Here is a 15,204-nt window from a genome sequence, read left to right as displayed (position 1 = left end):
AAAAACACTCTCCCTCCTCTACTCTTCCAGAGAGAGAAAAAGAGGAGCTAGGCTAGCCTCAATGATTTCTCTCTCCATTTCCCTCCACAAAAACACTCTCCCTCCTCTACTCTTCCAGAGAGAGGAGAAAGTGACAGATTGACAGGTAAATAAGGACAGAAAGAGGAGACTCTCCCGTCTCCTGTCAAACTGTCCCGTCCCTCCACGTCCCTGACCAGAAGTAATGGCTTCTCTCAAACATCAAGGAGACAATGACTTCCTTCGGGGGTTATTCTTTAAAAAAAAGAAGAAGTCTAATGGAAAAGAAAGATTGTCTAATATATTATTTCACCTAGAAAAGGCTAAAATACTTAAAAGGTTTTCAATGGCCCGGGCTCCCCGAGGAGCAGTGGGCTTGACTAGGTACAATAGCTAAAACAAACACATCTAGCCTGACTGGAATCTCAAAGGTATTCCCAGATGGACTTGGCTGAAGTCTGGCTGTCAATAAAACCTGAGAGAAACAGATGGGAGAGAGAAACAGAGAGACAGATGGGAGAGAGAAACAGAGAGACAGATGGGAGAGAGAAACAGATGGGAGAGAGAAACAGAGAGACAGATGGGAGAGAGAAACAGAGAGACAGATGGGAGAGAGAAACAGAGAGACAGATGGGAGAGAGAAACAGATGGGAGAGAGACAGAGAGACAGATGGGAGAGAGAAACAGAGAGACAGATGGGAGAGAGAAAGAGAGACAGATGGGAGAGAGAAACAGACAGAGACAGATGGGAGAGAGAAACAGAGAGACAGATGGGAGAGAGAGAACAGATGGGAGAGAGAAACAGAGAGACAGATGGGAGAGAGAAACAGAGAACAGATGGGAGAGAGAAACAGAGAGACAGATGGGAGAGAAACAGAGAAACAGATGGGAGAGAAAACAGAGAGACAGATGGGAGAGAGAAACAGAGAGACAGATGGGAGAGAGAAACAGATGGGAGAGAGAAACAGAGAGACAGATGGGAGAGAGAAACAGAGAGACAGATGGGAGAGAGAAACAGATGGGAGAGAGAAACAGATGGGAGAGAGAAACAGAGAGACAGATGGGAGAGAGAAACAGATGGGAGAGAGAAACAGATGGGAGAGAGAAACAGAGAGACAGATGGGAGAGAGAAACAGAGAGACAGATGGGAGAGAGAAACAGAGAGACAGATGGGAGAGAAAACAGAGAGACAGATGGGAGAGAGAAACAGAGAGACAGATGGGAGAGAGAAACAGAGAGACAGATGGGAGAGAGAAACAGAGAGACAGATGGGAGAGAGAAACAGAGAGACAGATGGGAGAGAGAAACAGAGAGACAGATGGGAGAGAGACACAGAGAGACAGATGGGAGAGAGACACAGAGAGACAGATGGGAGAGAGAAACAGAGAGACAGATGGGAGAGAGAAACAGAGAGACAGATGGGAGAGAGAAACAGATGGGAGAGAGAAACAGAGAGACAGATGGGAGAGAAAACAGAGAAACAGATGGGAGAGAGAAACAGAGAAACAGATGGGAGAGAGAAACAGAGAGACAGATGGGAGAGAGAAACAGATGGGAGAGACAGATGGGAGAGAGAACAGAGAGACAGATGGGAGAGAGACACAGAGAGAGAGACAGATGGGAGAGAGAAACAGAGAGACAGATGGGAGAGAGAGACAGATGGGAGAGAGACAGATGGGAGAGAGACACAGAGAGACAGATGGGAGAGAGAGAAACAGAGAGACAGATGGGAGAGAGACACAGAGAGACAGATGGGAGAGAGACAGATGGGAGAGAGACAGAGAGACAGATGGGAGAGAGACACAGAGAGACAGATGGGAGAGAGACACAGAGAGACAGATGGGAGAGAGACAGATGGGAGAGACAGACAGATGGGAGAGAGACAGAGAGACAGATGGGAGAGAGACAGATGGGAGAGAGAAACAGAGAGACAGATGGGAGAGAAACAGATGGGAGAGAGAAACAGAGAGACAGATGGGAAGAAACAGATGGGAGAGAGAAACAGAGAGACACATGGGAGAGTGACAGATGGGAGAGAGACAGATGGGAGAGACACAGATGGGAGAGAGAAACAGAGAGACAGATGGGAGAGACACAGATGGGAGAGAGAAACAGAGAGACAGATGGGAGAGAGACAGATGGGAGAGAGACAGATGGGAGAGAGACAGATGGGAGAGAGACAGATGGGAGAGAGACAGATGGGAGAGAGACAGATGGGAGAGAGACAGATGGGAGAGAGACACAGAGAGACAGATGGGAGAGAGACACAGAGAGACAGATGGGAGAGAGACAGATGGGAGAGAGACAGATGGGAGAGAGACACATGGGAGAGAGACACATGGGAGAGAGACACATGGGAGAGAGACACATGGGAGAGAGACACATGGGAGAGAGACACATGGGAGAGAGACACATGGGAGAGACACATGGGAGAGAGACACATGGGAGAGAGACACATGGGAGAGAGACACATGGGAGAGAGACACATGGGAGAGAGACACATGGGAGAGAGACACATGGGAGAGAGACACATGGGAGAGAGACACATGGGAGAGAGACACATGGGAGAGAGACACATGGGAGAGAGACACATGGGAGAGAGACACATGGGAGAGAGACACATGGGAGAGAGACACATGGGAGAGAGACACATGGGAGAGAGACAGATGGGAGAGAGACAGGACACAGATGGGAGAGACACAGATGGGAGAGACACAGATGGGAGAGACACAGATGGGAGAGACACAGATGGGAGAGACACAGATGGGAGAGACACAGATGGGAGAGACACAGATGGGAGAGAGAGATGGGATAGAGACACATGGGAGAGAGACACAGAGAGACAGATGGGAGAGAGAAACAGAGAGACAGATGGGAGAAAGACACAGAGACAGATGGGAGAGAGACAGATGGGAGAGAGACAGATGGGAGAGAGACAGATGGGAAAGACACAGATGGGAGAGACACAGATGGGAGAGACACAGATGGGAGAGACACAGATGGGAGAGAGAGATGGGATAGAGACACATGGGAGAGAGACAGATGGGAGAGAGACACAGAGAGACAGATGGGAGAGAGAAACAGAGAGACAGATGGGAGAAAGACACAGAGACAGATGGGAGAGAGACAGATGGGAGAGAGACAGATGGGAGAGAGACAGATGGGAGAGAGACAGATGGGAAAGACACAGATGGGAGAGACACAGATGGGAGAGACACAGATGGGAGAGACACAGATGGGAGAGACACAGATGGGAGAGACACAGATGGGAGAGACACAGATGGGAGAGACACAGATGGGAGAGACACAGATGGGAGAGACACAGATGGGAGAGACACAGATGGGAGAGAGAGATGGGATAGAGACACATGGGAGAGAGACAGATGGGAGAGAGACACAGAGAGACAGATGGGAGAGAGAAACAGAGAGACAGATGGGAGAAAGAGACAGATGGGAGAGAGACAGATGGGAGAGAGACAGATGGGAGAGAGACAGATGGGAAAGACACAGATGGGAGAGACACAGATGGGAGAGACACAGATGGGAGAGACACAGATGGGAGAGACACAGATGGGAGAGACACAGATGGGAGAGACACAGATGGGAGAGACACAGATGGGAGAGAGAGATGGGATAGAGACACATGGGAGAGAGACAGATGGGAGAGAGACACAGAGAGACAGATGGGAGAGAGAAACAGAGAGACAGATGGGAGAGAGACAGATGGGAGAGAGACAGATGGGAGAGAGACAGACGGGGAGAGAGACAGACGGGAGAGAGACACACGGGAGAGAGACACAGATGGGAGAGAGACACACGGGAGAGAGACACACGGGAGAGAGACACACGGGGAGAGAGACACACAGGGAGAGAGACACACGGGAGAGAGACACACGGGAGAGAGACACAGATGGGAGAGAGACACACGGGAGAGAGACACAGAGGACAGAGAGACACATGGGAGAGAGACACATGGGAGAGAGACACATGGGAGAGAGAGACACAGAGAGACACATGGGAGAGAGACACAGAGAGACAGATGGGAGAGAGACACAGAGAGACAGATGGGAGAGAGACACAGAGAGACAGATGGGAGAGAGACACAGAGAGACAGATGGGAGAGAGACACAGAGAGACAGATGGGAGAGAGACACAGAGAGACAGATGGGAGAGAGAAACAGAGAGACAGATGGGAGAGAGACAGAGAGACAGATGGGAGAGAGACAGAGAGACAGATGGGAGAGAGACACAGAGACAGATGGGAGAGAGACACAGAGACAGATGGGAGAGAGACACAGAGAGACAGATGGGAGAGAGACACAGAGAGACAGATGGGAGAGAGACACAGAGAGGAGGGAGAGAAACAGAGAGACAGATGGGAGAGAGAAACAGAGAGACAGATGGGAGAGAGACACAGAGAGAGACAGATGGGAGAGAGACACAGAGAGACAGATGGGAGAGAGACACAGAGAGACAGATGGGAGAGAGACACAGAGAGACAGATGGGAGAGAGACACAGAGAGACAGATGGGAGAGAGACACAGAGAGACAGATGGGAGAGAGACACAGAGAGAGACAGATGGGAGAGAGACACAGAGAGACAGATGGGAGAGAGACACAGAGAGACAGATGGGAGAGAGACACAGAGAGACAGATGGGAGAGAGACACAGAGAGACAGATGGGAGAGAGACACAGAGACAGATGGGAGAGAGACACAGAGACAGATGGGAGAGAGACACAGAGACAGATGGGAGAGAGACAGATGGGAGAGAGACACATGGAGAGAGACACATGGGAGAGACACATGGGAGAGAGAGACACATGGGAGAGAGAGACACATGGGAGAGAGAGACACATGGGAGAGAGAGACACATGGGAGAGAGAGACACATGGGAGAGAGAGACACATGGGAGAGAGAGACACATGGGAGAGAGAGACACATGGGAGAGAGACACAGAGAGACACATGGGAGAGAGACACAGAGAGACACATGGGAGAGAGACACAGAGAGACAGATGGGAGAGAGACACAGAGAGACAGATGGGAGAGAGACAGAGAGACACATGGGAGAGAGACACAGAGAGACAGATGGGAGAGAGACACAGAGAGACAGATGGGAGAGAGACACAGAGACAGATGGGAGAGAGACACAGAGAGACAGATGGGAGAGAGAAACAGAGAGACAGATGGGAGAGAGACACAGAGAGACAGATGGGAGAGAGACACAGAGAGACAGATGGGAGAGAGAAACAGAGAGACAGATGGGAGAGAGACACAGAGAGACAGATGGGAGAGAGACACAGAGAGACAGATGGGAGAGAGACACAGAGAGACAGATGGGAGAGAGACAGATGGGAGAGAGACAGATGGGAGAGAGACACAGAGAGACAGATGGGAGAGAGACACAGAGAGACAGATGGGAGAGAGACACAGAGAGACAGATGGGAGAGAGACACAGAGAGACAGATGGGAGAGAGACACAGAGAGACAGATGGGAGAGAGACACAGAGAGACAGATGGGAGAGAGACACAGAGAGACAGATGGGAGAGAGACACAGAGAGACAGATGGGAGAGAGACAGATGGGAGAGAGACAGATGGGAGAGAGATGGGACAGAGACAGATGGGAGAGAGACAGAGAGAGACAGATGGGAGAGAGACACAGAGAGACAGATGGGAGAGAGAAACAGAGAGACAGATGGGAGAGAGAAACAGAGAGACAGATGGGAGAGAGAAACAGAGAGACAGATGGGAGAGAAACAGAGAGAGATGGGAGAGAGACAGATGAGAGAGATGGGAGAGAGAAACAGAGAGACAGATGGGAGAGAGAGAGACAGATGGGAGAGAGAAACAGAGAGACAGATGGGAGAGAGAAACAGAGAGACAGATGGGAGAGAGACACAGAGAGACAGATGGGAGAGAGAAACAGAGAGACAGATGGGAGAGAGAAACAGAGAGACAGATGGGAGAGAGACAGATGGGAGAGAGAAACAGAGAGACAGATGGGAGAGAGAAACAGAGAGACAGATGGGAGAGAGAAACAGAGAGACAGATGGGAGAGAGACAGAGAGACAGATGGGAGACAGATGGGAGAGAGAAACAGAGAGACAGATGGGAGAGAGAAACAGAGACAGATGGGAGAGAGAAACAGAGAGACAGATGGGAGAGAGACACAGAGAGACAGATGGAGAGAGAAACAGAGAGACAGATGGGAGAGAGAAACAGAGAGACAGATGGGAGAGAGAAACAGAGAGACAGATGGGAGAGAGAACAGAGATGGGAGAGAGAAACAGAGAGACAGATGGGAGAGAGAAACAGAGACAGATGGGAGAGAGAAACAGAGAGACAGATGGGAGAGAGACACAGAGAGACAGATGGGAGAGAGAAACAGAGAGACAGATGGGAGAGAGAAACAGAGAGACAGATGGGAGAGAGAAACAGAGAGACAGATGGGAGAGAGAAACAGAGAGACAGATGGGAGAGAGAAGAGAGAACAGCTCCAACGGATCCATATTAATTCAGCCCAGCCCCAAATATAATCAAGATTCAACGTCGACCCCGGTGACCTCAAATGTAATTCTCCTGAACAGGACTGACAACTAACGCAGGTCACAAGACGCTGGCTGGCGAGTCACTTCTCCTGGAGAAATGACACTGTGTATAAACATCTCTTAAATGAACTGCACAACTCAAATCACATTCTATTGGTCACACACACAGCAGATGTGATTGGTCACACACACAGCAGATGTGATTGGTCACACACACAGCAGATGTGATTGGTCACACACACAGCAGATGTGATTGGTCACACACACAGCAGATGTGATTGGTCACACACACAGCAGATGTGATTGGTCACACACACAGCAGATGTGATTGGTCACACACACAGCAGATGTGATTGGTCACACACACAGCAGATGTGATTGCGTGTGTAGTGTGAATGCTTGTGTTCCTAGCTCCTACAGTAATATTACATCATGTAATTATGAGAAAGCCAAATATATATATATATTTAGTAGTTATTTAACCTTTATTTAACTAGGCAAGTCAGTTAAGAACGAATTCTTATTTTCAATGACGGCCTAGGAACAGTGCTGCCTTGAACAAATCTGTTCGTTCTGCCCCTGAACCTTGTCAGCTCGGGGATTCAATCTAGCAACCTTTCAGCCACCAGGCCGCCACCAGCCGCCCCCCCCCGCCTCCCCGCCTCCGCCTCTAGCCACCAGGCCGCCCCCCGCCAGCCACCAGGCCACCCCCTCTAGCCACCAGCCTCCCCCCGCCTAGCCACCAGGCCAGGCCGCCCCCGCCTAGCCCCCCCCCCGCCTCTAGCCACCAGGCCCCCCCCACCAGGCCGCCTCTAGCCACCAGGCCCCCGCCCCCACCAGGCCGCCCCGCCTCTAGCCACCAGGCCGCCCCCGCCTCTAGCCACCAGGCTCTAGCCACCAGGCCACCCCCCCCCCGCCTCTAGCCACCAGGCCACCCCCCGCCTCTAGCCACCAGGCCACCCCCCGCCTCTAGCCACCAGGCCACCCCCCGCCTCCTCCACCAGGCCACCCCCCGCCTCTAGCCACCTAAAGAAGGGGTCATTAACTGCTAAATTGTTTGACATTTCCAAATATTAAAAAAAAAAGGTCCAAAATGTCCTGAAATTGAAATACAAATTACTGCAGGGTTTCTGTGTCAACCTTTCAACTAGAAAAATGAAAGATATTCCAGTACGTTATCAACATGACTTCTATCGCCACCCCCGTGTCTCCGTGAAACTCACCGATCCTGTGTCCGGCCTGTGTGTCTGGGTGTCTCTGTGAAACTCACCGATCCTGTGTCCGGCCTGTGTGTCTGTGTGTCTCTGTGTAACTCACCGATCCTGTGTCCGGCCTGTGTGTCTGGGTGTCTCTGTGTAACTCACCGATCCTGTGTCCGGCCTGTGTGTCTGTGTGTCTCTGTGTAACTCACCGATCCGATCCTGTGTCCGGCCTGTGTGTCTGTGTAACTCACCGATCTCTGTGTAACTCACCGATCCGGTGTCCGGCCTGTGTGTCTGTGTGTCTCTGTGTAACTCACCGATCCGGTGTCCGGCCTGTGTGTCTGGGTGTCTCTGTGTAACTCACCGATCCGGTGTCCGGCCTGTGTGTCTGGGTGTCTCTGTGTGATCCGGTGTCCGGCCTGTGTGTCTCTGTGTAACTCACCGATCCGGTGTCCGGCCTGTGTGTCTGCGTGTCTCTGTGTAACTCACCGATCCGGTGTCCGGCCTGTGTGTCTGGGTGTCTCTGTGTAACTCACCGATCCGGTGTCCGGCCTGTGTGTCTGCGTGTCTCTGTGTAACTCACCGATCCGTGTCCGGCCTGTCTGCTGATGGCTGCGATACATTGGATGTAGGTACGGGTGGTGGACATGGAGTCGTTACGAGACAACTCTGACAGCAGGTGTTCAATCAGGTCCACAAACACCAGGTTCCCACAGGACATGACCAGGTGACCCAGAGCGATGATGGTCCTCTTCCTCACCGCCAGGCGGGGGCTGGTCAGCTGAGGAAGCAGGCAGGACAGGATGGAGGGGTGAAAGTTCACCAGGAGACCACCCTGTCTGTTAGAGGAGAGGGAGAGAGGTTAGCACTATGTTAAGTAGTGTCATCAGGGGGTATGATAGACTACGTAGGGTCTGGTCAGCTGAGGAAGCAGGCAGGACAGGATGGAGGGGTGAAAGTTCACCAGCAGACTAGAGGTTGGCACCAGGAGTGAAAATTAATTCCTGTCCCGTCTTGTCAAATATTTTCCTGTACCGTCCTGGTCCAGAAACAGTTACATAACCCCAGAACATTCCTGGACCACCCCAAACTCATTTTTACAGGGAGAAATCAGAAATAACTTCAGATATCCAATTCACTGTAATAAAGTAATCCAACGAGAAAGGACCATCGATAGGCTATAATGGGTTCAGGTCAGAGGTCAGACAGTGGAGAACACACACACACACCTGGGTTCAGGTCAGAGGTCAGACAGTGGAGAACACACACACCAACCTGGGTTCAGACCAGAGGTCAGACAGTGGAGAACACACACAAACCTGGGTTCAGACCAGAGGTCAGACAGTGGAGAACACACACCAACAGTCAGACAGTGGAGAACACACACCAACCTGGGTTCAGACCAGCAGTCAGACAGTGGAGAACACACACACACCAACCTGGGTTCAGACCAGCAGTCAGACAGTGGAGAACACACACACACAACCTGGGTTCAGGCTAGAGGTCAGACAGTGGAGAACACACACACACACACCAACAGTCAGACAGTGGAGAACACACACACACCAACAGTCAGACAGTGGACAACACACACACACACCTGGGTCCAGACCAGCAGTCAGACAGTGGAGAACACACACACACCTGGGTTCAGACCAGAGGTCAGACAGTGGAGAACACACACACACACACACACACACACACCAACCTGCAGAGCATGTCAGCCATGATGTCCAGAGCCTCCAGCTGAACTGACACATCCTCCTGCTTGGCGATGGCACTGGTCAGACGGCCTGTGATCTTTTTACACACACTGGCAGCCAGGGCCGAGCCTGGGGGGGGGAGGAGGAGAGGGAGGAGGAGAGGAGAGGGGGGAGAGAGGGGGAGAGGAGACAGAGGGAGAAAACAGGGGAGGGGGAGACAGAGGGAGAGAAACAGGGGGAGGAGGTTGGAGAGGAAAGAGGGAGAGAAACAGGGGGAGGGGGTTGGATAGGAGAGGAGAGGAGGAAGACAGAGAGAGACAGAAAGAGGCTGAGTGAGCTAAATGAGTCATACTGCTGTCAGCCAAGATGGCTGATGCCTGAAGGTGATGGGGAAGCAAGGCTGTTAACAGATGCTCTCTTCTCCATGTCTCACTCCACATGACTGGGAAAGGCCTGAACACAGCTGGAGATTAACCAGGATGTAAGGAGGACATCTAGCAAGAGGGGATAGTCCATCAGTTCATTACCTATAACACCATCACTAGAGGGGATAGTCCATCAGTTCATTACCTAACATACCATCACTAGAGGGGATAGTCCATCAGTTCATTACCTAACATACCATCACTAGAGGGGATAGTCCATCAGTTCATTACCTAACATACCATCACTAGAGGGGATAGTCCATCAGTTCATTACCTAACACACTACAACACCATCACTAGAGGGGATAGTCCATCAGTCCATTACCTAACACACTACAACACCATCACTAGAGGGGATAGTCCATCAGTCCATTACCTAACACACTACAACACCATCACTAGAGGGGATAGTCCATCAGTCCATTACCTATAACACCATCACTAGAGGGGATAGTCCGTCAGATCATTACCTATAACACCATCACTAGAGGGGATAGTCCATCAGTCCATTACGTAACACACTACAACACCATCACTAGAGGGGATAGTCCATCAGTTCATTACCTACAACACCATCACTAGAGGGGATAGTCCATCAGTTCATTACCTAACACACTACAACACCATCACTAGAGGGGATAGTCCATCAGTTCATTACCTACAACACCATCACTAGAGGGGATAGTCCATCAGTTCATTACCTACAACACCATCACTAGAGGGGATAGTCCATCAGTTCATTACCTACAACACCATCACTAGAGGGGATAGTCCATCAGTTCATTACCTACAACACCATCAGTAGAGGGGATAGTACATCAGTTCATTACCTAACACACTACAACACCATCACTAGAGGGGATAGTCCATCAGATCATCACCTACAACACCATCACTAGAGGGGATAGCCCATCAGTTCATTACCTACAACACCATCACTAGAGGGGATAGTCCGTCAGTTCATTACCTACAACACCATCACTAGAGGGGATAGTCCATCAGATCATCACCTACAACACCATCACTAGAGGGGATAGTCCATCAGTTCATTACCTACAACACCATCACTAGAGGGGATAGTCCATCAGTTCATTACCTATAACACCATCACTAGAGGGGATAGTCCGTCAGTTCATTACCTACAACACCATCACTAGAGGGGATAGTCCATCAGTTCATTACCTAACACACTACAACACCATCACTAGAGGGGATAGTCCATCAGTTCATTACCTACAACACATTACAACACCATCACTAGAGGGGATAGTCCATCAGTTCATTACCTATAACACATTACAACACCATCACTAGAGGGGATAGTCCATCAGTTCATTACCTACAACACACTACAACACCATCACTAGAGGGGATAGTCCATCAGTTCATTACCTATAACACCATCACTAGAGGGGATAGTCCGACAGATCATTACCTAACACACTACAACACCATCACTAGAGGGGATAGTCCATCAGTTCATTACCTACAACACCATCACTAGAGGGGATAGTCCATCAGTTCATTACCTATAACACACTACAACACCATCACTAGAGGGGATAGTCCGACAGATCATTACCTATAACACCATCACTAGAGGGGATAGTACATCAGTTCATTACCTAACACACTACAACACCATCACTAGATCAGCTTTGTGAAGGCCCGTGTCTAGTGGAAAAGTGATCGGGGTACAGGTCAGGGGTCAGGGTGGTACTTACCGCTGGACGCAGGGGGCAGTTCTCCTATGACCGTCTTCAGTCCGATGCTGGAGATGTCTCGGAGCTGCTCCTTGTCTGCCAGCATGTTGGTACACAGTGTGTCCACTATAGTCTCCACCTGGTACTCCTTCACCTTACTGACCAACGGGCCCAGGCTGGAACACAATATATATATCAATATAAACTACCTGGTACTCCTTCACCTTACTAACCAACGGGCCCAGGCTGGAACACAATATATATATATATCAATATAAACTACCTGGTACTCCTTCACCTTACTAACCAACGGGCCCAGGCTGGAACACAATATATATATATCAATATAAACTATCTGGTACTCCTTCACCTTACTAACCAACGGGCCCAGGCTGGAACACAATATATATATATCAATTTAAACTATCTGGTACTCCTTCACCTTACTGACCAATGGACCCAGGCTGGAACACTGTATATATATCAATATAAACTATCTGGTACTCCTTCACCTTACTGACCAATGGACCCCGGCTGGAACACAATATATATATCAATATAAACTATCTGGTACTCCTTCACCTTACTAACCAACGGGCCCAGGCTGGAACACAATATATATATATATATATCAATATAAACTATCTGGTACTCCTTCACCTTACTGACCAATGGACCCCGGCTGGAACACAATATATATATATATCAATATAAACTATCTGGTACTCCTTCACCTTACTGACCAATGGACCCCGGCTGGAACACAATATATATATATATATCAATATAAACTATCTGGTACTCCTTCACCTTACTGACCAACGGGCCCAGGCTGGAACACAATATATATATATATATATATATATATCAATATAAACTATCTGGTACTCCTTCACCTTACTAACCAACGGGCCCAGGCTGGAACACAATATATATATATCAATATAAACTATCTGGTACTCCTTCGCCTTACTGACCAATGGACGCCGGCTGGAACACAATATATATATCAATATAAATTATCTGGTACTCCTTCACCTTACTAACCAATGGACCCAGGCTGGAACACTGTATATATATCAATATAAACTATCTGGTACTCCTTCACCTTACTGACCAATGGGCCCAGGCTGGAACACAATATATATATATCAATATAAACTATCTGGTACTCCTTCACCTTACTAACCAACGGGCCCAGGCTGGAACACAATATATATATATCAATATAAACTATCTGGTACTCCTTCACCTTACTGACCAATGGACCCCGGCTGGAACACAATATATATATATATCAATATAAACTATCTGGTACTCCTTCACCTTACTGACCAACGGACCCAGGCTGGAACACAATATATATATATATCTATCAATATAAACTATCTGGTACTCCTTCACCTTACTGACCAATGGACCCCGGCTGGAACACAATCTAACTGGTTCTCTCGTTTCAACAGAAGCTAGTCCAGAGTTAATCTAATGTCACGATAACACCGCGATAACACCACGATAACACCACGATAACACCACGATAACACCACGATAACACCACGATAACACCACGATAACACCACGATAACACCACGATAACACCACGATAACACCACGATAACACCATGATAACACCACTGATAACACCACGTTGTGACCCCACTCTGAGCCATGTGAAGTGGGTTGTTTACAAAAGGGCCGTCGTTTGATCAAAACACACTGAGTAACAGACTACCATGTTACCAGTCAGGCCGAGAGCGGCTCAACCAGACATTTTTAGGGCCTCTTGTCGTCAGCAGCAGAGAGAGGTAGAGACCCGTTTATTAAACACACTGAGTAACAGACTACCATGTTACCAGTCAGGCCGAGAGCGGCTCAACCAGACATTTTTAGGGCCTCTTGGCTCAAAACCAGACATTTTTAGGGCCTCTTGTCGTCAGCAGCAGAGAGAGGTAGAGACCCGTTTATTAAACACACTGAGTAACAGACTACCATGTTACCAGTCAGGCCGAGAGCGGCTCAACCAGACATTTTTAGGGCCTCTTGTCGTCAGCAGCAGAGAGAGGTAGAGACCCGTTTATTAAACACACTGAGTAACAGACTACCATGTTACCAGTCAGGCCGAGAGCGGCTCAACCAGACATTTTTAGGGCCTCTTGTCGTCAGCAGCAGAGAGAGGAAGAGACCTGTTTATTAAAACAGTACATCCGTTGAGCCTACTTGTTCTGGCCATCCAGGTCAGAGTCGCCTGAACCGTCATCTCTGTAACGACAGATCTTTGCGGGGTGTTTTTTAAACACCTGTAAGTGCCATTAACTGCAATCTAGAGCAACAAAAAAATTAAAAGGCCTTAAAATGATAATATCTTTTGTTTTCTTACATAGTGGTGCAGCCAGACCACAAAGAGACACAAAGCCTTTCTGACAGTCTGCGTTCACGACACACAACCGAGTAGATTACTGCTTCAAAACAGCAGCGATACGAAAGCAGGCAAACTGCAGTGTGACTGTAGCCTATATCAAACACTGGAGATGTGAGAGAAATACAGTCTAGAGAGAGATTCATTTTAATTCATCTTCTCATTGATCACATAATCCCTTAAAAGCCTAATTCTAAATGGTTTGTTGAGCGTGAGAGCCGAGACGATCACACTGCCGTTGGCTCATAAGCACCGAGACGTGTCCCCCTAGCTGGGGCAAGGAAGATCAAAATCAATGCTGCTCTGACGTGAAATATCCACAGACAAAAATGTCAAATATGCAATAAGACAAATAAAACTGAAGCAAACACAGGGTTATTCAATAACACTGTCCAATACTCAGTGTTGTGAAACGATATGAATGAGAGAGAGAGAAACAGAAGCAGAGAGAAAGAGGCAGAGTGACTGACAGAAGCAGAGAGAAAGAGGCAGAAAGACACAGCGGCAGAGAGAGACAGAGAGACACAGAAGCAGAGAGAACAGCGGCAGAGAGACACAGCGGCAGAGAGAGACAGAGAGACACAGCGGCAGAGAGACACAGCGGCAGAGAGACACAGAGCAGAGAGAGACAGAGAGACACAGCGGCAGAGAGACACAGCGGCAGAGACACACAGCGGCAGAAAGACACAGCGGCAGAGAGAGACAGAGAGACACAGCGGCAGAGAGACACAGCGGCAGAGAGAGACAGAGAGACACAGCGGCAGAGAGAGACAGAGAGACACAGCGGCAGAGAGACACAGCGGCAGAAAGACACAGCGGCAGAGAGAGACAGAGAGACACAGCGGCAGAGAGACACAGCGGCAGAGACACACAGCGGCAGAAAGACACAGCGGCAGAGAGAGACAGAGAGACACAGCGGCAGAGAGACACAGCGGCAGAGAGACACAGAGACACAGCGGCAGAGACAGACAGAGAGACACAGCGGCAGAGAGACAGAGAGACACAGCGGCAGAGAGACAGACAGAAAGACACAGAGGCAGAGAGACAGACAGAAAGACACAGAGGCAGAGACAGACAGAAAGACACAGCGGCAGAGACAGACAGAAAGACACAGCGGCAGAGAGACAGAGAGAGACACAGCGGCAGAGACAGAGGCAGAAAGACACAGCGGCAGAGACAGACAGAA

At 49.4% G+C, this 15,204-nt stretch overlaps 1 protein-coding gene across 1 annotated transcript in view; it reads right to left on the bottom strand.

Moving 5' to 3' along the window:
- The window catches only part of cand1 (cullin-associated and neddylation-dissociated 1), a 63,578-nt gene that overhangs the window by 36,838 nt on the left and 11,536 nt on the right, over nt 1-15,204 (bottom strand). Inside the window, 4 exon segments of the mRNA XM_042317653.1 lie at nt 8,308-8,323; nt 8,370-8,610; nt 9,480-9,603; nt 11,624-11,778. Of these exon segments, the coding sequence (XP_042173587.1) occupies nt 8,308-8,323; nt 8,370-8,610; nt 9,480-9,603; nt 11,624-11,778 (536 nt within the window).

This window comes from Oncorhynchus tshawytscha, unplaced genomic scaffold (genome assembly GCF_018296145.1).
Source record: "Oncorhynchus tshawytscha isolate Ot180627B unplaced genomic scaffold, Otsh_v2.0 Un_contig_2763_pilon_pilon, whole genome shotgun sequence".
NCBI classification, from domain to species: Eukaryota; Metazoa; Chordata; class Actinopteri; order Salmoniformes; family Salmonidae; genus Oncorhynchus; species Oncorhynchus tshawytscha.
Note: the sequence above shows the minus strand (reverse complement) of the source record. Positions and strands in the feature narration are given on the sequence as shown.